General features: G+C 45.0%; 1 protein-coding gene and 1 non-coding gene across 4 annotated transcripts in view; one reads left to right on the top strand and one right to left on the bottom strand.

Annotated features, from left to right (window-relative positions):
* Positions 1-21,738, top strand: part of Btbd9 (BTB domain containing 9) — a 369,488-nt gene that overhangs the window by 255,788 nt on the left and 91,962 nt on the right. For all 3 annotated transcript variants that reach the window (XM_028885042.2, XM_028885043.2, XM_028885044.2), the window contains exon 8: positions 21,398-21,587. In XM_028885042.2, coding sequence (XP_028740875.2) covers positions 21,398-21,587 — 190 coding nt within the window. The remainder of the gene's footprint in view (positions 1-21,397; positions 21,588-21,738) is intronic.
* On the bottom strand, positions 5,934-6,040 carry LOC114704010. The gene has a single exon (XR_003736213.1). It is a non-coding gene; the product is annotated as a U6 spliceosomal RNA (small nuclear RNA).

Genomic DNA, 21,738 nt, shown 5'->3' with positions numbered 1-21,738 from the left:
CTACCCCCCCCCCCCCCCCGTCGTCCCTTCCTCCTTCATTTTGTTTTGTTTTTCAAGACAGGGTTTCTCTGTGTAGCTTTAGAACCTGTCCTGGAACTCACTCTGTAGACCAGGCTGGCCTTGGACACACAGAGATCTGCCTGCCTCTACTTCCCAAGTGCTGGAATTAAAGGTGTGCACCACCACCGCCCTCTTATTCCATCCAGGATCACCTGGCCAGAGATGGCATGCCCACAGTGAACTGAATCCTCCCACATCAATCATTAGTCAAGAAAATGCCCTATAGGCCAATCCTATGGAGGTATATTCTCAATTAAGATTCCTTCTAAGAAGACATGACCTTGTATCAAGTTAACATAAAAACTAGCCAGCAAAATCGACCCCTTGTCAACTTGACACACAGACACATCACTTATGAAGCTATAATCCTTCCTTTCTTGTTGCCCCCAAGATGTTATATTAATATTACAATATAAAATATTCCAAATTTTAAAAGCTCCAGAGTCTTTAAAAATTCAAACATGGTAAAAGTTGTCTTTCTAAAATATCCAGTGTCTCTCCAAAATATCAAAATCTCTATAAAATCCTAAAGTCTCTTAACCATGAGCTCCTTTAAAATCAAAACACAAGTTAAATATAGAGGAAAGAACCAGGACACTGTTATATATCAATGCATACCAAAGTTCAACAGCATAACAAGTTCAGTATTTGACATCTGGGAGCCACTCATGATCCTCTGGGCTCCAAAAGACCTTGGGACAGCTCCATTTCTCCAGTTCTGACACTCATGGAACACACAGCTAGACTCCTAGGCTCAGGCTGGCTGTACCCACAGCTGCTACTGTCCTTGATAGTTAATCCCATGGTACTGATACCTCCAGAAAGTTGGGGTCTTCTGCTGCACTTGGGCAGTACCTTTATTAATAGCCTCTCCTGACTCTCTTCAGGGACTGTGACCCTGCTACATGATGCCAAGCCTCAACTGCTTTCCATGAATCCCTTCAATCCTGGGATGTCTACTGAACTGAGGCCATACCTTCACCAAAGGCCTCTTGCTACCCTCTCCTTGTCCCAAACCTCACCTACTCTCTATGACCCCTTCATGCCTTCAAAACTAGTACCATTGGGGTGACTCTTACACATTACCAAGTTTGGCTGTCAAGTGAGATGTGGCTCAGCCCTCTCTGGACCACAGCTTCTGTGTGCTGACCCTGAGGAGAAATATTCCCAGATGTTATACAGTTCTTAATAATGCTAGTCTCTTGCTAATCACTGCTAATTTCTCAGCTCTATCCGGTTTTTGGTTTTTCAAGGCAGGGTTTCTCTGTGTAACAGCCCTAGCTGTGCTGGAACTCACTTTGAAGACCAGGTTGGCCTCAAACTCACAGAGATCCGCCTGCCTCTGCCTCCCAAGGACTGGGATTAAAGGTGTGCGCCGCAACACGGTTCTGGTTTCTTAATCATTGCCAATTCTTCAGCTCCAAATGACCAGAACAGTGGATTCTTTTTTGTTGTTTTGTTTTTCGAGACGGTTTCTCTGTGTAGTTTTGGTGCCTGTCCTGGATCCTACTCTGTAGACCAGGCTGGCCTCGAACTCACAGAGATCCACCTGCCTCTGCCTCCTGAGTGCTGGGATTAAAGGCATGCACCACCACTGCCTGGCTAGAACCGTGGATTCTTAATTCCAAGTACCCAAGAGTCCTGTTCAAGTCTTTAAGGCTGTCAGACTTCCCTCTGAAACCGCTCAGTCCAGGCCTCCATCCTCTGCACTGCTCTCAGCAGGATCTTCCAGGTCCCACAACAGCTCAGTAAGCTCTGAGCACTCAGTGGCTTTTCCAGCCCCAAGTTCTAAACAACTCCATGATCCTCCCCCAAAACAACATGGTCAGGTCAGTTACAGCACTACCCCGTGAGCCTGGTACCAAGCCCTGCCTTAGTTAGGGTCTCTGTAATGAATCACCATAACTAAAAAAATGAGCGGGCTTACACTTCCAAATCCAAGGCCATCTCTGAAGGAAGTAAGAACAGGAATTCAAGCAGGGCAGGAACCTGGAGGCAGGAGCTGATGGAGAGGACATGGAGGAGTTCTGCTTACTGGCTTGATCGATCGATCTCCTCTCTCTCTCTCTCTCTCTCTCTCTCTCTCTCTCTCTCTCTCTCTCTTACTCTCTCAACTGTTTTTAAATTATCTGTTTATTTTATTGGTGTTTTGCTTACATGTATATCTGTGTGAGAGTGTTAGATCCCCTGGAACTGGAGTTATAGGCAATTGTGAGCTGCTATGTGGGTGCTGGAAATTGAACCCAGGACCTCTGGAAGAGCAGTCAATGCTCTTAATTGCTGAGTCATGTCTCAAGCCCCCTCAATTGATCTCTTGCCTGCTTTCTTAAAGAACCCAAAACTACCAACCCAGAGATGGAACCACCCACAATGGGCTAGGTCCTCCCACTTCAATCACTAATTAAGAAAATGCCCTACAGGCTTGCCTACAGACCAATCTTTTTGGTTTTTCGAAACAGGATTTCTCTGTGTAGCCCTGGCTGTCCTGGAACTCAATTTGTAGACCAGGCTGGCTTCAAACTCACAGAGATCCGCCTGCCTCGGCCTCCCTAGTGATGGGATTAAAGTTGTGCGCCACCACCATCTGACTCTTCAGACCAACCTAATGGGGGCATTGTCTCAACTGAGAGTCTCTTCCCAAGTGATTCTAGTTTGGGTCAAGTTGACATGAAAGTAGCCAGTAAAACCATGCCCTACCATTTCTGCTTTTAGTAGTTTATCCCAAGGAAACATTTCCTCTGTAAAAACGTTGAGTGTGTATTATTTATGGTAACCCAGTAAGGTGAAGGACTACACATTGTCCCACAGTAAGGACACAATGGAATAGGTTATGACACACCCACATGTCACAGTTTCTGTATAGTCATTTACAGTGCAGGGAACACCCACGGTATAATGTAAAATAGAAGGAAGATATACCCTTTAGCAATAGGATGCTGATATTTTAAAATTAAAGGTAATGTATATATCTTTACATGTGTACCTATTCATTTGTTAAGACAGCCATAGAAATACCCTAGAGCAGGAGGGTGGTCTACAGGACAGAACCACAGTTTCTCACGGTTCTGAAGGTCGGAGGCTCAAGTCATAGTGTTAGCAAACTCACTTTCTTTGAACAACCCTCCTCTTGGCATGGAGGTGGCCATCTTTCTCTGTGTCCTTTCTTGGCCTTTCATCTCTCTGGCCTCTTCTGTGGTGTCGTTTCCTTTTTTATAAGGATACTGGTCAGGTGTGATTATAAAGGTCCATCATGTCATCATAGTTCCATTTTTGAAGAACCTGTATGAGAGCTTCAGCATCTGAATTCTGGGGCATCTGAATTCTGGAGTGCAAGTTTAAGCTATGGCAGTATATAACTGAAGAGTTGGACATGTGGATACATTTCCTAGATGGTAGGTTCAGAAGTAGTTTTTAAAGTATTTTTTTCTTCATTTACATGTTTTCAGCGAATATGTGAAACCTTTTTGTAGAAAAGGGGGGGGGATTAATGTTTCTTTGTGTGTGTGTTTGTGCATGGGTTTGTATTGGGGGTGATGCTGTGCAGCTGTGTAAGTATGCATGTGGAGGCCGTATGTCAATGTGCATATCTGTGATAGCTTCTGTTATCTTATTTTTTGAGATAGGATCTCTCACTGAACCTTGAGCTCATCAATTTACCTGCTTGGCTACCCAGTGAGCTCCAGGGATCCACCTCTTTCTACCCTAGCAGGTCACCCACCACACCTAGCTTTTTCATGGAGGCTGGAGATTGTGCTGAGCTCCTCGTGTTTGTGTCTGAAGCATTTTACCAACTGAATCACCTCCCAGCCCCAAAGGAAACTATTTCCATGTTGCCCTCTTTAACAGAGAGACATGACTGAGTGGCAGACAGGGCCAGTGGCTCAGAGCTCTTAACTATATGGTCTGTTCAGTTGAGAATTGTCCTTTGTGTGGGTGAGGGAAAATGCTGGCCTGCAGTGTGGTGACTCACCTGGTAATCCTGCAGAATGAACCGAGGACTGAAGAACCTGGTTGGAAGCTGTGAAATACAACAGAGCAGCTACTGTGTGATTGAGTCTGCGGCTGAGTCTCGACAGTGTGAGGCTGGGTGAAGAAAGACAGCGGATGGGCCAGCACGGAGTTTTACTGGCTTGATTGTGCTGATCTCACAGGCTGCTGCATATTTCAGAGCCCATTAAACTGTGCGTGTTCAGTGTGTGCCTGTGCTGTCTGCTGTCTGTTAGGGAACATGTTGTAAATGGGAGGGAGGATTGGGAAGAAAAGATTCCCGGAGCCTTGGGAACCAAGGCGTCACACAGTTACTAACATGAGGCAGGCTATGCTTTTTGGGCCACAGGAAACTTTAGGATTTGGAGGCTGTGGAAGCAATTGCTTGCTGCAGTAAATGTTTGGGAGGGGTCTCCACACCACTGGGCCCTTGCTGCTTCATAATGCTATGCCACAGGGTGAGAGTGGGTCACTGATTTGTGCAAAATGAGGCAGTGGTATGAAAATGGGAGCCTGTTAGGTGAACCAGGCAGGGACACAGCAATCTTTTTGAATTTATTGGCTCATTAATATTGTGAAGATGGGTATGTTTCTTTTATAGCTGCATTAGATACTTATCTTTCTAAGGACAGGAGTCGGTACAGTGCTACAAGAGAGAATGTACTTAAAAATCACAACATTACCTGTGGTAAAATTATCATAAAATCTACCTAGTGCTCAAGCGGGCCATGACTGCAGTTCTGCCCCCATAATGACAGGAAATGGTCGTCAGCGAAGTTGTTTTCCATGAAGCTGTGATGAAATCAACTAAAATGGTAATAAAGCAGAGTGTAAAAGTGAGGGACTCAAGTGAGATGTAAAAATGCAGAAGGTGTTAGAATGCTCGCATTGGCATCTTCCAGAAATGAGTCTGTAAAATAGCGAATATGAATTGATTGAGATTTTCATTCAGAAGTGTTATCCCTGCTGTGGGTCCCACAGTGCAGAGAGGCCAAATGCCTGTCCCCTAACCACAGCCCTGACTGAGGGGTGCTGCTTGGCTATGGTGATGGGTTTTGGTGGCAAGTGATAGTTAGAAAAGCTTGAAACCCCATTTCCTTCCTTCTGACTTGAATCAGTCACCCTGGACGCGTCTTCATGTTCCCGGCGTTGCTCTGATGAATTCATGTTCAGTAGCTGCCTGTTACAGAAAAGAGGAGGTGCCTCTCAGTGACACCTCAGTGAACCGTAGAAACAATAAAATACACACAATCAGAGATGTTCTATACTATAGGAGCAATGTTCATATTGATACTATATTCAAAATAACAAGTCTGCCCCTTGTCACTGCTGCTGCCACCAAAAGGCAAGACGCCACCTCCTCTCTGCCGTGGTGTCAACTGTCTGGCCTTCCCATGTCCTCTCCAGTCCATCTCAGAGTTAGCCTCTCAGAAGGCACTTTGACTCAAATATGGCTTTCTGTTGCCAGTGGGGTGAAGTTTAGCGTCCTCACCATGGTCCTCACTCTCTGGTGCCAGCACATTGGCCCCATCTAGTACAGGTCCTTTCCTGACTTTCTAGGCTCAGGCCTGGCGGGACTTCTTCTCATGCAGAAACCACGAGGCCTTTCCCCTTGCCGCTCTTCCAGGGGTGCTTCTCTATGCTCCTTTCTTCGCACCCTCACCTCACTGCCTTGCCCTTCTTCACTCAGGCGGTCTCTTCTTAACGTGAAGTTCCTATCTACTGTCCCTTCTCTAGAGAAGTCTTTCCTACCTCTTTCTTCTAGTCTATATTAAGTTTCTCTGGTTTCTTTATATATATTTTATTTTATATATATATATATAAAATCTTTTATTTACATACAATAATTAGTAAAAAAAATTAAAACCAAATGTAACTTGTATAGGAAAAATATGGAATGCTTCATGAATTTGCATGTCATCCATGTGCAGAGCCATGCCAATTAATCTGTGTATTGTTCCAATTTTAGTACATGTACTGCTGGTGCAAGCACTGTATCAAGTAAGTTTCTTTGTTTGACATTCAGAGATCCGGAATGTGCCTCTTAGACTACCTATTTTCATTTGTAACTATAATTTCTTCACATTGTTTTCAGTATGAGGAACCAGTGGGGAAAGGGGAGAGGTGTGGCCTGCTCTAGTAGTGCCTGGATTCTTGACAAATAGACAGGAAGGAGGGGAAGCAGGATGGATGGACAAATGGACAGACAAAATGACATATTTCATTCTGAGGACCAGCTCAACCAAATCCCGTTCCCACTCTGCCTTTGAATTTTTCTGTAATAAGGAGGACAGACTATGTTGAGTTTGGTGAGTCTGTGACTAATGAGAACTGACTGCATCAGTGAAGTCATAAAAAGATGCTCTCCCTAAGCCTTTCTGATTCCAGAACAAAGGGGGACTTCTCCTGGAGCTTGGGGAGACTTGTTTGGCTTCTAAATAAATCCAAAGTACAGAGCTGGGTTCATTGCAGACCTCAGATGATAACGTGTGCTCCTGGGCCGTGCAAGGCCTTCTCTTTGACAGTTCCTCTCTGAGCCCTACTCGTGGCCCCTTCTCTGTATAACAGCGCTAGTGTGTTTAATTATTTCCTTAACATGTGCATTTTTTTTTTAACAGAATAAGGCTAGTGGTTGGGGGGATGTTTTGATTTGAAGAGCTGTTCTCTGCTGTGAGTCATCTAGTTTTTGCTTCTCTCATCTTCTATGCTAAGGTCTGTATGTCACTGTGTCTCGGGATTCTCATGGCTGTGGTCATCCCCTATGCTAAGGTCTATACGTCGCTGTGCCTTGGGATTCTCATGGCTGTGGTCTTGTGTTAGTGAATGTCTATATCCCCGGGTGCTGGACAGCTGCACTTTAGCATCTTGTCACCTCCTGAAAGTTCTGCAGGTCAGTGCGGTTGTTCCCCCCTCTTTGATGCACTCTCCAGAGGACCCCTTGTGTCCCCAGCCTCCCCCCCTTGGGGGACGTGTACAAGAGGGAGGTCCTTACGTAGAAAGCATCACAGACTCATCTTGCCCCATGCTTCCTGATTATCTTCCTGCCTGCCCATGCCGGTTCATATTCCCACCACCAGTACGTCAAATGTGTGGCTTTGCACCCGGCCAGCCGTACAGCAGTGTGGCATCGTTTTGGTTGAAATTGATACCTTATTTCTAATCAGTTTCTCATTACTGCTGCTGCCCCCAACCTAGTGCCAGCCACTGCTGTTCTCATCATCCCTGTGGTCTGTCCACTCAGCAGTGGTCCCTGACCCCTCTAGGCCATCTCACTGTTCTGTCTGCAGCCAAGGTAATCTGTCTGGACCACTCCTTTGCTCAAAATCATTAAAAAATCACAGACTTTCTCACCTTTCACCTGCTGAAGGAGAGACATCCTGATGATGCTTATACTTGTGTTTCTTGGACACATGTTGCCTCAACATGATAAGTTTTCAAAACAGTATTGACTCACCTGGCTAATATTTATTTTAGAATTTTTATATCTATTTGCTTAAGTAAAATGGACTTATTTTTGACCATCTCTAGGCTGATTGGAAAGCAAAGTTATATTAAAATGCCTTGAATAGCTAGCCAGGCGATGGTGGCACACACGCACCTTTACTCCCAGCACTCGGGAGGCAGAGACAGGCAGATCTCTGTGAGTTTGAGACCACCATGGTCTACAGACTGAGATCCAGGACAGCAGGGCAACACAGAGAAACCCTGTCTCAAAAAACAAAACAAACAAAAAAGCCTCAAATTGCTTCCTCCTCTTTGCTTTGTTTGGACAATAAAATGCGCATTTTCTAACTCTTAACCTAGCATTCCAGCTATGAACTTGGTTTGCTGAGCTGCCTTCCTGCAGGTTTCTTACTAGCACTTGACTGGGTAGGAATTAACATGCCTCTGAGACCCTGATGGTCCTGGTGGGAGTTAAGCGACTATGGGCACAGAATGGTGTAATAGTGTGTGTTCCTTCAGTGCCACTGACAGCTGTCAGCGCCTGCATAGTGAGTTGGTGTCTGTTGTCATCCAGTCTTCTTAGCCACAAAAATTGTGATATATACATTGTGTCTAATAGGACAGGGAGGAAGCGGCCAGTTCCCTGGCCAATCCTTCATAGAAACATGCTTCTGGGCTTTACTCCTTCTACATCCTTTCTGGATTCTTCCCTACTCCTATATTTCTGATTTTTTTTATCACTCCCGAGGGAAACTGAGTAATTTGAGCTTAAAAATAACAAGATTACCAGAAGGTGACTTTGGCAAGATTGGAATAATGGGCAGCCCAGGAAGAGGGTTTGGGCTCTGTACATTTGCCAGATACTGAGACTTAACTCCTGAAGGCAGGTGACTTCACCAGCACTCAGCTCATGACATCAGTCTCCACATAGAGCAGCTGAGAGAGCTGGGCAGTAAGTATATGCCCAGTCTGGTTAATTGAAGCTACTTCAGTCAGCATTGCTTCGTTAGTCTCTGGACTCAGTCTCAGCTAGAGCACGATCAGGATTCATGACATTGCTGTTCTGACGTCCCCCATTCTTCTGAGGACGTATTGCTTTAAACCATAACAGTAATTTTCATATCATGTTATTTTTATTTTTCAACTGGCTGAAGACACAGCGAATGCAGAGAATATTATTCTTCAGACAGAAACTGTCTGGCATGCACAGCCTACAGAATGGCAATTAAACTGAGCTCCAGACTGACAAACAAGCTGTAAAGCAGAGAGGCAGGATTTCTGTGGAAGATCAGTTATAATAATTTTATATCTGAGTGTTTTACATTTGTGACATTTTGTATAATAAACAATTAACTGCCTGCTTTTGACATTTCAAAGTTAATGTGAGGGAAGTTATACAACAGACACTGTGAGCATCACCTCCCCAAGTGAAGTGGCAAATGGCTATCAGCCTCCAGGTCTGTGCGGCCCGATTACTCCCCACTGCACATCCTGAACCTCTCTGCCACCAGCCGGCAGTTCATTGTCTTTGATAAACAAGATAATTGATATAAATGGAGGTGTTCTTCTCTAAAATGGTTTCCCAATTGCAGGTTTTTCAGGCTGAAGGTATAATTTTCCTTGTGTCCCATTACTGTTAATCTCTAAATGGATAGATTAGTTAATCTGCCTGCCTTCCACGAGAAGACATTGGGTAAGTCACCCTCAACAAAGCCGACAAAACATTGGGGGAAGGAGAGCACAGGAAAAATGATGTATGGTCACACTGATGATCAAGAACGTGGGGATTTTCAGCAGGAGGTTTAGAGCTGGGAAGGCAAGAACTATAGCCTAGAGATAAAGAAGAGGTGCATCTTCCTCAGGAGAAGGACAGAAGCCCCGTGGTCAGCCAGCTGTACCACGGTCACTGGGCCCACGTGAGGAGGTTGAGCAGAGCCATAACTGCTTGCTCGCTGCGTTGTTGGAATAGGCTAGACTTTGCAGAGCTCACTTTATACCATCAGTTAGCACTCGGCCTGCTTGGCCTCTACTGTGGGGCTTTCTTTGTGGAGTGTCAAGGATCTAGCCTGCAGAAGAGCCATGCAAGTTTGCACCCAGATCTGAGGTCTGCTCAGAAAAACCTGCCCCCTCATGTGTGTGTGTGTGTGTGTGTGAGAGAGAGAGGGGGGGGAGGGGAGAGGAGAGGAGAGGAGAGGAGAGGTGTATGTGTATATTAAGTTCAACAAGGAGGAATGAATGGGAAATCAAGTAGGTAAATGCTTGGGAGAGAGTTACATAGAGACTATCCACGACTCCCCAGAGGAATATTGTGCTACTTACCACTTAGACTCTTGATGGTTTGAAACCATAATAAGAAACCTTTGGAGTACCTTTGTAGCATGAATTGTCTTAATAAAAACAAACCCGGAGCCAAGTATTGGGGTGAACGCTGAAAGATCGGAGAAACAGAACCAGCCACAGCTAACCTCACCTCGTCAATTCCTCAGCTGATCTTGTTTCCTCAAACTGGAAGCCTCTGTGTTCTCATCCAAATGGATCTCAGCCGAACTGCTGCTCAAAAGCATAAAAGCTTAACCAAACTAAAAAGCCTCTAGTTCCTGGTCTTCACGCTTTATATACCTTTTTGCTTCCTGCCATCACTTCCTGGGATTAAAGGTGTGTGTCACTATGCCTGGCTGTTTCCAGTGTGGCTTTGAACTCAGAGATCTGGATGGATCTCTGCCTCCAGAATGCTAGAATTAAAGGTGTGTGTATCACCATTTTCTGGCCTCTAGTGGCTGTACTGTTCTCTGACCTCAGATAAGTTTATTAAGGTGCACAGTATATTGGGGAACACAATGTCGCCACATACCTCGATCATTCTAATATTTAGTTTAAAAACCAGTTTGCACCCTGAGCAAGGAAAGCCCTAGTAAGATGAGCTGTCTCCCAGGCAGTCCTCTGTGGTGGGTTATCACACCGCCTTTCAGATCCAGCACGCCAAGGGTGCTTTACTGTCCAGTTTAATGTCATCTCTTCGCTGAGCGGTGGGCCTCCCCCGCCTCCTTCCACTTTTGAAAGGTTAGCCTTTCTTCAGAACAGCACAGGTTTCCTGCCACATCTGTCAGCTTGGCAACGAGCACACCCCAAGGAAATGATGAACATTTGAAGACCATCTAAATACTGCAGGGGACCTTTCCTTTCCTCTCCTCTCCCTCTGCTCCTCTCTGCTCCCTCCTGTCTTCTCCTAAGGAGAGTGGGACAGCCACCTGGCATTTTTCACTCGTGGTCGTGCTGATAAATTGCCAGCCCACTTACAGCTGTGACTTTTTTTTAATGAGTTTTGATTTTCTCCTTGCGCTATGATAGCCCTTGCAACCTTCAGGTGGAACTGGCCTGGAAGGCAGCTGTGGGCAGAAGCTTTTGTTTAACCAAGGAGACTGCTTGGCCCTGGACTGTTAGCACAAAGGTTTCTTTGCTCTAATGACTCAGATGATCTTGATCTGATTCAGTAGGTCAGAAATTGCTGTCCCCAGCAAATATCGACCAGAAGGAACTGCTTTCTCGGTTATTCTGAAACTGCCAGCTGCATATTACACTAGCAGGTGCTAATAGTTTTTTGCAGGTCAGTAGAATTGTTATTGGCTCCTCCTTCCTTTACCCCCATCCTTGTACAATCACAAGGTGGCTCACGAGCACACAAATCTCCTTGTGTGATTCTCAGACCTGAAATGGCAGGCCCACTCACCATTCCATAGGGGAGACCTGGCCCTTGGTGGCTGCGGAAGGACCACATCCACGGTTCCTTTGTCTAAAACTCAAATGCTGTGTAAAACTCCCCCGACTGAGCGGCTCGTGTCACAGGGGGTAGGGAAAAGAAGGGGAGCTCTCTTTAGCACACAGCAGAAAACTGAGTCGGAAGTGGGAAATGACTTCCTTAAGATTGCTTTTGGTCTCACCGTCAGGGTTAGTTTTGGAGTCCCTGCTTTCCAGCCTTGCCTTTTGTAGTGTCTCTAGAGCAGAAGATGGAGAGTGGGGGCGTTTCTCCCTCAGGCCAGAAGTGTGGGGACAGGAGAGCAGCAGGGCTAGACTGCAGCACATGAACTTCCTAACGATGGGAAAGTAGTTAAGACTGTTGTTTTAGAATGCTGTGTCTGTTGTGTGCTCCAGAGCACACAACAGATCACGGAGGTGACTGGGAAGAGCAGTGAAAGACTTCCTTTTATTCTCTTTTAGACGAGTCTTTTAAAAATCATCCTGTAAATCAACGAGAGCCAGAGCATTGTTTGTTTCCTCCCTGTAGATTAACCTTGGCCCCCAGAAGGTCATATGAACTGTGCTTTCCTGGTGGCATTTTCTGGTAACTGTAACACTTCTGCAGTGTCAGTGCAGCTGTCCCAGCACACTGCAGGCTCCAGTCAGCCTTGAAACTGGGTGGCCACATTCCACAGAGTCCCTGTGAGCTCCCCGCCCAGGCATCATCACCTCAGCTTGCCATGGCCCTGATGGTCCCTGAACCAAAAACTAAGAGGTTTGAGAGACGAGCTATTCCCTTGGCTGTTCCCTGGGCTTGGTGAAAGAGCCCAGTTTTCAGCCTAGGGGTCAGAAGCCTCTCCCACCATTACCCGTATGTTTGCTCCTCAGGCCAGTTGTGCTGTGCTGAGATTCCTCTCTGCTAGTCAGCCCGGGGCCAATGGAAGCCATGGCCTGTGAGAACCCACTGTTACTGTCAACCTCTCTCTATGTCCCAAGGGGTTGTGGCAGGAGGTGGTGTGGAGTTTGAGCAGCATCCTTGCACAGATCCAGTAGAGACTTCCCTGGAATGTCAGGAGCCTGTGTGATGTTTGAAAACTTCACCATTGCTACCACTTTTAGTGGAAACTTAAATTTTATAGTTATTGATGCTCTTTAAAGAAACATTCAAGTTTAAGACTCAAGGGCTATTTGTGATCGTAGAACCATTCTGACTTTAGCTTGTGGAATTTAGAACCAGATGCAGCCTCCAGCTTAAACAAAGAAAAGCTACCAGTTTATTAAAGGGTTAGCTAAAAATAACAGTAGCTTCCTGACAAAAGGATTAAGCACCCACACTTGTGGGACTTTTCACAGCTTTTTGTACAGTCTTATTCTCTGGACAGGGTGAAAAGCTACTTCCCATCCCTGAAAGGGCATCTCTACTCTGAGGTCACAAAGTTGTTGTGATCTGACAAGAGGCTTAACACAGTACCGTGCAACAAGGACATTCTTTGGTTTTGACATCTTTCAAGACATAAGGAAACATAGTCCTATAAAAGTCTTCCAGTACACTCATAGCAAGATGCCTTTCCTTTAAGGTTTCCTGGCCTTGCAGAAGCAGTTTCAGTGACTGCTGTGTGCTGGGTGTTTTTCCAGGAGAGCAGTATGAAGAACTTCTCAGTGCAGAGTCTTTCTCTAGCAGATTGTGTCATTGCAGTGAGACATTGCTGTGGTGGTATTGTGTTCCCCAAAATATCGTGTACCTTAATAAACTTATCTGGGGTCAGAGAACAGAAAAGCCACTAGTTAGGCAGTGAAAGCACCCGCCTTTAATCCTAGCATTCCAGAGGCAGAAATCCCTCTGGATCTCTGTGAGTTCAAGGCCACATTGGAAACAGCCAAGCATGGTGACACACGCCTTTAATCCTAGCATTCCAGAGACAGAAATCCCTCTGGATCTCTGTGAGTTCAAGGCCACATTGGAAATAGCCAAGCATGGTTAATCCCAGAAAGCCAGCCTTTAATCCCAGAGTGGTGGTAGAAAGCAGAAAGATATATAAGGCGTAAGGACCAGAAACTAGCAGCATTTGGCTGGTTAAGCATGTGGCTGGTTAAGCTTCAGGCTTTCGAGCAGCACAGTTCAGCTGAGATTCATTCTGGATGAGGACACAGAAGCTTCTAGTCTGAGGAAATAAGACCAGCTGAGGATCTGGCCAGGTGAGGTTAGCTGTGGCTTGTTCTGTCTCTCTGATCTACCAGCATTGACCCCAATAACTGGCCTCGGGTTTGATTTTATTAATAAGAACTTTTAAGATTCCTGCTACACATTGCCTGCGTTCAGACACAGGCTGGATGCCTGGCTGTCTCTTCTTGCAGCTGGAAATGCCTTGGTCTAAGATTTCAAGGCTCACCTCCAGGGTGACTCCCGCTTTAACACACTGTAGTGGTCACTGCTGCTGAATATCGCATGCGTGATTCTTGAAGGTTTTTTAAAAATTTATCAGCTAAAACCTCCAGCATTTAAACTTGGGATTTCCAAACCACAGAAGAGAGTCAATAGTCTGGCTAGATAGCAATGTGTTTGCCTTCAAAGACCCTGGTGTGAGGAGAGAGTGAATTCACTAATCCCTGTCGGCTTACATATTTAAGGTTCGCTCTCCTTAGTCCATCCCTCTTCAGTTTCCAAGGGTATCCTTGTCTGAGTTCTCATCTTTCAGAAAGTGACCCGACTTACTCGGCAGTATTCAGAGATAGCACTTCATAGAGCTGGCAGGTTTGAGGGATGGGCTGGAAGCACATTTGAAGGTTGGAAAGCTTGCTCCTCTCGTTGCTGGCCAAGGTGGACCCCAGCTTGATTGTGAAAGTACAGTGTGGAGAGTGCGGTGGGGACAGATGTGTTGACATAAAGTACAGTTCTGGGGCGTGTGGCCGTGGGAACGGCACAGGAGTGATCAGAATGTGTGGATTGACACTCACCTGCAAGAGGAAAAGCAAGAAGAAAGCAGAACACAGGCTGTAGGCCAGGGAGGACTGTGGTCTCCTTTCTCCCTGTGGTCCTCTGCAGGGACTGGGGAGTGTGGTACTGCCTGGGCCTTTCTGGGTTGTGGGGAGGGGCTTGGGAAGTTCTTCTCCCGGAGGAACCTGGGAGAAGCTTTGGCAAATGATCATATGCCACTTGTAATCAATGACTTTTTTCCTCAGATGTGATGTAACACGTAGTTAATAGTGATTTCTCTTCTGATATATAAAACCAGGAATCAGTGTAACTCGGTGCCTGCTTTGAGAAATACATTTGTGCAGTGTTTTGATAGTTCTCAAGAAAGATGGCCTTGTTCTCTAATTAGCTATTGTTCGTTTACAGCTGTTCCTACAAAACAGCTGTGGATACTTTTTCCTTTAGAAGAATGCAGCAGAAGGTTGGGTTCCAGTTGGCTTAGAAGCTTGTCTAATCAGCAACAAGTTATGTACAGGCCTGGGGATGGGCCCTGGGGTTATTAGCCTCCTTAAAATCCAACAGCAGTGAAACTGGGGAGATGTATAGGTAAGCCCTTAAGCTAAAAATAGCCTTCCTTATCTTTTTAATCAGGAAATACTTTGTGTCTAAATCTTGGCACTCTACTTAGAAAATCTTCTAAGAAAAATGTATTGTGAGTCCATTAAGCACTTACTTGGTGAATAAGGGGGTGGGGTGGGGGCGTTAGAAATCAACTTTGTATCTGACAGCCAGGAAGACAGAAGATAAAGCCCGCCACAAGCACCGGGTCTGAAGAGAACAGTCTGCTGTAGGAGCCAAGTGTTGTTTCATTTGGGAAAAAAAAATCTGCTTCAAGAAGACTTTTCTCAGGGCTGGAGAGATGTCTCATTGGTTAAGGGCACTGGCTGCTCTTCCAGGGGTCCTCAGTTCAAATCTCAGCACCCACATAGAGGCTCACAACTGTCTATAATGGGATCTGATGTCCTCTTCTGGTGTGCAGATATATATGCAAAGTACTCATATACATGAAATACATTTTTAAAAAACTTTTTTTTTTTTAGAATTAAAGTTTCTCCCATGTCTGTAGATGCTCTCTAGACACAGTTAAATAGCAGGTTGTCATTCTTATCTTTAAATATAGCTGGTTCAGGTGTCCCCTCCAGTCACGTCCTAGTGAACTAACACTGCCATTTAAAAAATTTATCACTCCTGAATTAAGTTTACCGGCAGGCTGTTGGTCACCGCTGGCACTACATACGAGTGGGGAGCTATGAAATGTTTTCAGATGGCTTTTCCTGCCTCTCCCCCCAGCCCAGGCACTCCGTTCTTCATACACTTGCAGAATGTATACACTTGGATACCATGCAACTTTTGCATTCAGAAGCAACAAATTAAATTTGTCTGAGCAGAATTGCTGTGTGCACGGAGGAAAAAGTCATTTCTCCCCAAGCAGTTCCCCTGTTCCCTGCTCCTAGCACAGGCTGTGGTGACAGGAGTGGAGCTGGGGATGGCAGCGGAGACCCAGGAAGAGATTGGAGCAAGCTGCTGGGTTCTGGCAGCATGGGTGTGTAAACAAAGTGACACAGATTGGGGCAGAAATTCCAGCGGGACCGGGCAGGAGACTATAAGCCTGGAAATACAGTGCAAAGCTGAGTCCCGTCCAGATGGTGTTTTTAATAAATGTATCAGGCTCATCTGAAAGACAGTAATGAACGTTCTCAATGGGGAGTGGCCCGGTCCTCTAGGGAGAGCAGCTGCACACTGTCCCTGTGCTGCAGCCAGGTGGGGACGCTGATTCTTCCCAGCACAAAGACCGCAGAGGGTATTTTGACTCCTATGTATTAGGTAGGCCAGGTAGGCAAGCTGAGGCTTGCATTTCTAGAAGAATTAATAATCCAAGTGTTTCCTACTGTAAGGAAGGAAATAGCCTCTAGTTGGTATAGTTAGTAGTGACATTTGGGACAAACATCTCCTGTCACAGCACCTATAATATGATTAACTTGGGAGAGGAGAAAGAATATGGCCAATATTGTATATATACGATATATTATATTAAATTTTTTAAAACAATAAAAATAATTACCTGGGGGAGGGAAAACAGATGAAAGATCTTTTATGTCTTTTGAAGCCACCTTCCTTTTTCCACTCCAAAATGGTTTCTTGTCCAAAGTATTTTACTGTACTGTGGGTGGCCAGACTTGGTGTTCACAGATCAGACTTTGATGAAGGACGTTCCGAGGACAGAAGGCCATGTGCTTATGTAGCAGCTCTGCTGCCAAGGCCGCTGGCCCTTCTCTGTCCAGGTCAGGACCCAGAGATTGATCATGCCTTCCTTTCCTAAGGAGATTTCCCCCAAGACAGTGGGTTTGTCCACTTTCATCCGTAACCTTAGATTTGTGTGCCTTTGGAGGAGGAGCTGTGCTTACAAGATGTCGTGCTACAGCCTCATAGAGCAGTGGGAAAAGAAACAAGAGCCCCTGCCCTTAAGAAACTCACCTACTACACCTCAGGGCAGATTAGCCAGGTGTACCTACTGCCTTGGATATTAAGGACTGGGACAGGGCTGAAGTGATTATCATCAGATGACAGTGGTTTACAGGAGGGCATCACCCATGGCTTCTGGACCCACATCCTGCCCTCCTCGTTCCACTTGCTGCCATCGGTTGCTTTTTGCATTGATCCAAACCAAGAAGAAGGAATGGAAATGAAGAGGGGGCAGTGTTTGCTGTGGTACTCTAAGAGGCAGGAGATGGAGTTGGCTTCCAAGTAGCTATTAGAGTTCCAAGAACGGCTCTCTTGAAAAGAAGCGTGAGCATGATTAGATGACATGGGTGTAGTGGTCTGTGATTACCTTGGTGTGTATGCATGTGTCCTGTGGTTGGCTCTAGCAGGAATCTTAGAGAGTCTTATTAATAAAATCAAACCCGGGGCCAGTTATCGGGGTGAACACTGGAAGATCAGAGATACATAACAAGCCACAGCTAACCTCACTTGGCCAACTTCTCAGCTGGTCTTGTTTCCTCAGACTGGAAGCCTCTGTGTCTGGCTCTCGGCTGAACTGTGCTGCTAGAAGCCTGAAAGCTTAACCAGCCAAATGCTTCTAGTTTCTGGTCCCCAGATACATTTATTAGGATGCACAATATTTTGGGGAACACAATGCTACCACATTTCCCCTTTTTTGTCTAAAATTAAAAAAGCTTATAACTAGTACAAGAAAAATTATGTCCAATAAGTATATACAATATACAGTCAAGATTACATTAACGATGTCTAGTCCATTAACATTTGACAGATTCAGACAAAAAAATCCATTATATATATTAACAATGTCCAGTCTAGTAACATTTGATAAACTCAGACAAAAAATTTTCATTGCTTATTTAAAACAAGTAGTTCCTTTTTAAAATAGATTCAGTAATCTACTTTTTGTCATTTTTATAACTTCCCCTTTTTCTTTTTAGAATAGATTCTGTGATCTACCCATTTATCCTATTATTTATCTTTTTTCTCAGAGTAGATTTCAATGATCTACCTCAAATCTATATTCTTTTTTCTTTTTTAAACAAAAACTCTGAATCTAATCTCCATGTTCAGCTTTTTTCCTGACTATTAACAATTAACGACTTGTAACCAACCATCATAAACAATGACAATATCCATAACTCATTAAACAACCAAAAAACTCCCACCCCCACCTCTTGGCAATGTGGGTGTCGTTTTCTTAAAATTACTTCCTGCTTTCTAGGGGCAAAAGACATCTTTAGGGAATCTTGAAAAGAAAATTTTTGGGTTAATTGTCAAGTCCTGTATCATTTGTCCAGTCTCTGTATAATAGGAAAGTTCAGGGCTTGTCACAAGTCCTTGTTCGAGTAGTCTGTCAGGCTGGATCATCTCAGCTAGTCATCTCGAAATTGTCCTGACCAGTTTGTTGTCCAAAGTCGATCTTTCCTTGGTGTTAATCAGCTTAATGGCTTTACCATAGTCCAAGTGGAATCATCTTTGTGGAGTCCCATCTTCCTTTTGAAGATTTCAAAGTCGCTGTTGGGTGTGGTCATGGTTTCCTGCAGACCTTTCTTTCTTTCTTTCTTTCTTTCTTTCTTTCTTTCTTTCTTTCTTTCTTTCTTTCTTTCTTTCTTTCTTTCTTTCTTTCTTTCTTTCTTTCTTTCTTTTTTGTGCCTCCTCTATGGTTTGGAGTAATCACAGTCTGATAAATGTCTGTCTGTCTCTTAGAACCATGAACGTTCTTCCCTAGAAGAGAAAATCTCCACAGCAATATCTCCCCACCATTTGTCTTGCCAAACTTTTCCAAATTGACCTTTGCTGATGTTTTCTTGTAATACGGTGGTCCTGGCAATTCTTCTCTGAACAAGCAGTAGTAAACCTTTTGTTCCAGCTAGTGGCATCACCGCAGTGACCAACACGATGAGAAGGAGCCAGCAACTCGGAGCAGCAGCCGCTGCCTCCATGGTCCCACCGCCATTTGTGGTTCAGTCCGGGCCAAAGCTTCTCTCAAGCCTCCTAGGCCGGCCTCAAGCTCGGGATCCTCCTGCCTCTGCCTCCTTCAGCAAATCCAACTGGCGTGTGCCACCACAACCGGCTGAGTGTAGCTCGGGCCTGAGCTGGGGCCCAGAAGGCCACAGGCAAGCAGCTTTTTCATGAATTCGTACCACAAACGCCAAGACAAACTAGGAAAACTGCAAAGACAACTAGGAAACCAAGTTGTCTCCCAAGCATGTCAGCGTTTGAAATAATGATTGGCTCGAGGTGAGAGGGCAGAGACTCACCGTCTTTGATTCCCCCACACACCCTCCCCACACCCCACACCCCACACCCCCCACCGCAACCCCCCACCCCCGGAACTGAGGACTAAACCCAGGGCCTTGTGCTTGCTAGGCAAGCACTCTACCACTGAGCTAAATTCCCAACCCCACCATCTTTGATTTTTATAAATGGTGTTTAAAATGTGTGAAAAAATTCAAGTATTCCTGTGTAGGAAAGTCCCGTGAGCACTACACATTGAAGGTTTGGAGAGTGGAAGGATGGGTACACTCATCAGGAATTAGAGCATTACCAGACTTGGGGATCCATCCTCTAATACTCACACACACCCCCACCCCCACCCCCCGCCCGGTTAGCAGAACAGAAGGGAGGGAATAATGGAGAGAAGAGCTCAGAGAAGCCGGAAACAAAGAACAGACTTTCAGTGTTGGTTCTATGAAAATCCTACTGAAGTGGGCAGGTGTGCATAGGAGCAGATGAAAACAGAAAGAAATACGTATAGGGAAAGGAGAAAAAAGATGAAAAAGGGCAATTCACAGAAGAAAGATTGAGGGTAATTTTATAGGAGAAAAGGGAAAATAAGGTTCATTTGACAAGGTGAGAGACAGAACCCATACTGATACACCAACACACCCTGCTGGTTTGGTTGACTTCCCTGAGTAGCTGAGGAAATGGAGCAGTGAGTGGAGAGTGTAAACTTTACAAGTAATTTGACGACTAATTTGGTAAGCTCTATGGAAGCTGAAGGCCATACATCCATAGCATCATATCCCACCATACCCATGAGTGTATTTCTGTCTCTGTATATGTCTGTACATGTGTATGTACATATATTTACATATTTCTTTAAAAAAAAGAAACTCTTACCTAGAAACTTAGAAGACACTTCTCTTTGTAATGGCAAAGAAAGAAAAATGTTAACAATCTAAATGTCCCCGGGGAGATTACATTTTGTAATGTTCATAGATTGCATATAGGACAAGGTAGCTTTGTGCCCTCCTTTAATCCCAAATTAAGGTCGGTCATGTGACTAGCAGTGGACAGTGAAAGGTGAGTAAAGGGATATGCCCCTTTAGGAAAAACATTTTAAGAGCTGCTATTGTTGTACTGGACCTCTGAAAGGTTTCATCAGCAGAGCTACCTGGCTGACGGACTGCAGAACTTGAGTGGATGATAATGTCTGAGGGCCGGCCGGCCAGGGCTGTGTATTTCTGCCAGGCTACTTCCCAATGCTCTTGGTCTTCTGCTTCCTAAACCCTGCCTTTCAAATCCCAGAAGGCTCATTTTCCCAGGAGACAGAGGCAGCAGGCTTTACCCTCCAAGGATAGCATTCACCTCTGTTTTAAGAGTCATAGGGAGTTTCTTTCTGCCAGGAAACCGTCCTCACGGGGCCTTGCACGGTGTTTTTACTCTTGCTTTGGAGTAAGGGACTCATCACCAGAAACACCCACCCCTCCTCCCTGCGGTCCTTGTCTGTGAGGGGTCTTCCTTATCTAGAGAGCAAAACAATTAGTTGTCAGGGACTTGAGTGCAGGTTTGTCCCACTTTGAAAATAAACTCATTGTAATAAGACAACATGAAGTTACTTACTCTGCACTACTAGAAGCTGGAGTGCTTTAGAATGGGGAGTGGTGGTAGGGTTACTCACTGTCGGTCTTTTCCGAGTGGATAACAGTAGGTTTAGGTTAGATGACTTGAATGTTTCAAGAGGATTGTAGGTCTTGATTGCCCTTGTCTTTTACCATTCCCATCTTAGTGTTTCAAGAGTCTCTACATGCTGAGCAGCTATAGTTTGGTGGGAGCCCTTGACTTTTATAGATGAGCAGGTTAATATGGACTTGAAGTATAGGGAGAGACTCAGAATCAAAACACAGCTGTTTTTTCAAGACCCAGCAGCTCCTGAGCAAAGGAAGGCCCCTTTCTGGCCACGCAGTGCAAACACAGTGGAGTGGGTCGGGTGAAAGCAACTGTGTATTCTGGAGAGGGATTGATAGCATGTCCTGGGCCCCTCTCCTGCTCTACAGTGTGAATTGCTGGATGCATACGTTTCCACTCAACATATATGTAGCTGTAGCTCATTAGACCGTTACTGGCTTGATTTAACTCCCAGAAAGCATTAAAAAATCCATCTGAACTGATGAAAAGTTTCTCATTGAGTTATGTTTTACAGTGTATTTCCACATTCTGTTATCATGCTCTTTATAATGAAATACTTAAGAATTAATGGCTACATATGGTTTGGATATTCCAGCCTCAAGTTCAGTTTTTGTTTGTTTAATTACTTGGCATGGAAACTCCTATCTGAAGATAATGGAGATGTTCTAGTTTCCCTTTTGTTTTGATCTGAGATGCTAATTAATTAGTTTTGTTCTGAGCATGCTGTAGGGATATCATGGCTTCTCTTATCCTGATGCCGGATCTCATGCTTTGGATTCACAGTTCCCATGGAGAATGTTGCAACAATTGCTGATTGTGCCAGTGTGATCGAAGGAGTCAGTCGGAGCCGAAATGCCTTGCTGAACGGGGACACTAAGAATTATGACTGGGATTCTGGCTACACGTGTCACCAGCTGGGAAGTGGTGCAATTGTGGTTCAGCTGGCACAGCCATACATGATTGGGTCAATACGGTAAGATTTCTTTGCATTTGTTAGTTCAAAGAGTACAGATACACATAACCACCAACAGCTTCCCAGAAGAAATCCTGCTATTTATTATAAAGATTGGAGGCAGGGCAGGGAGATACGAGCTGTCCGTTTGGAGTGTTCTGAAATGAGACCT

This window comes from Peromyscus leucopus, chromosome 16_21, assembly GCF_004664715.2.
Source record: "Peromyscus leucopus breed LL Stock chromosome 16_21, UCI_PerLeu_2.1, whole genome shotgun sequence".
In the NCBI taxonomy this organism is placed as follows: Eukaryota; Metazoa; Chordata; class Mammalia; order Rodentia; family Cricetidae; genus Peromyscus; species Peromyscus leucopus.
The sequence above is the reverse complement of the archived record's forward strand: the minus strand, read 5'-3'. Positions and strand labels throughout refer to the sequence as shown.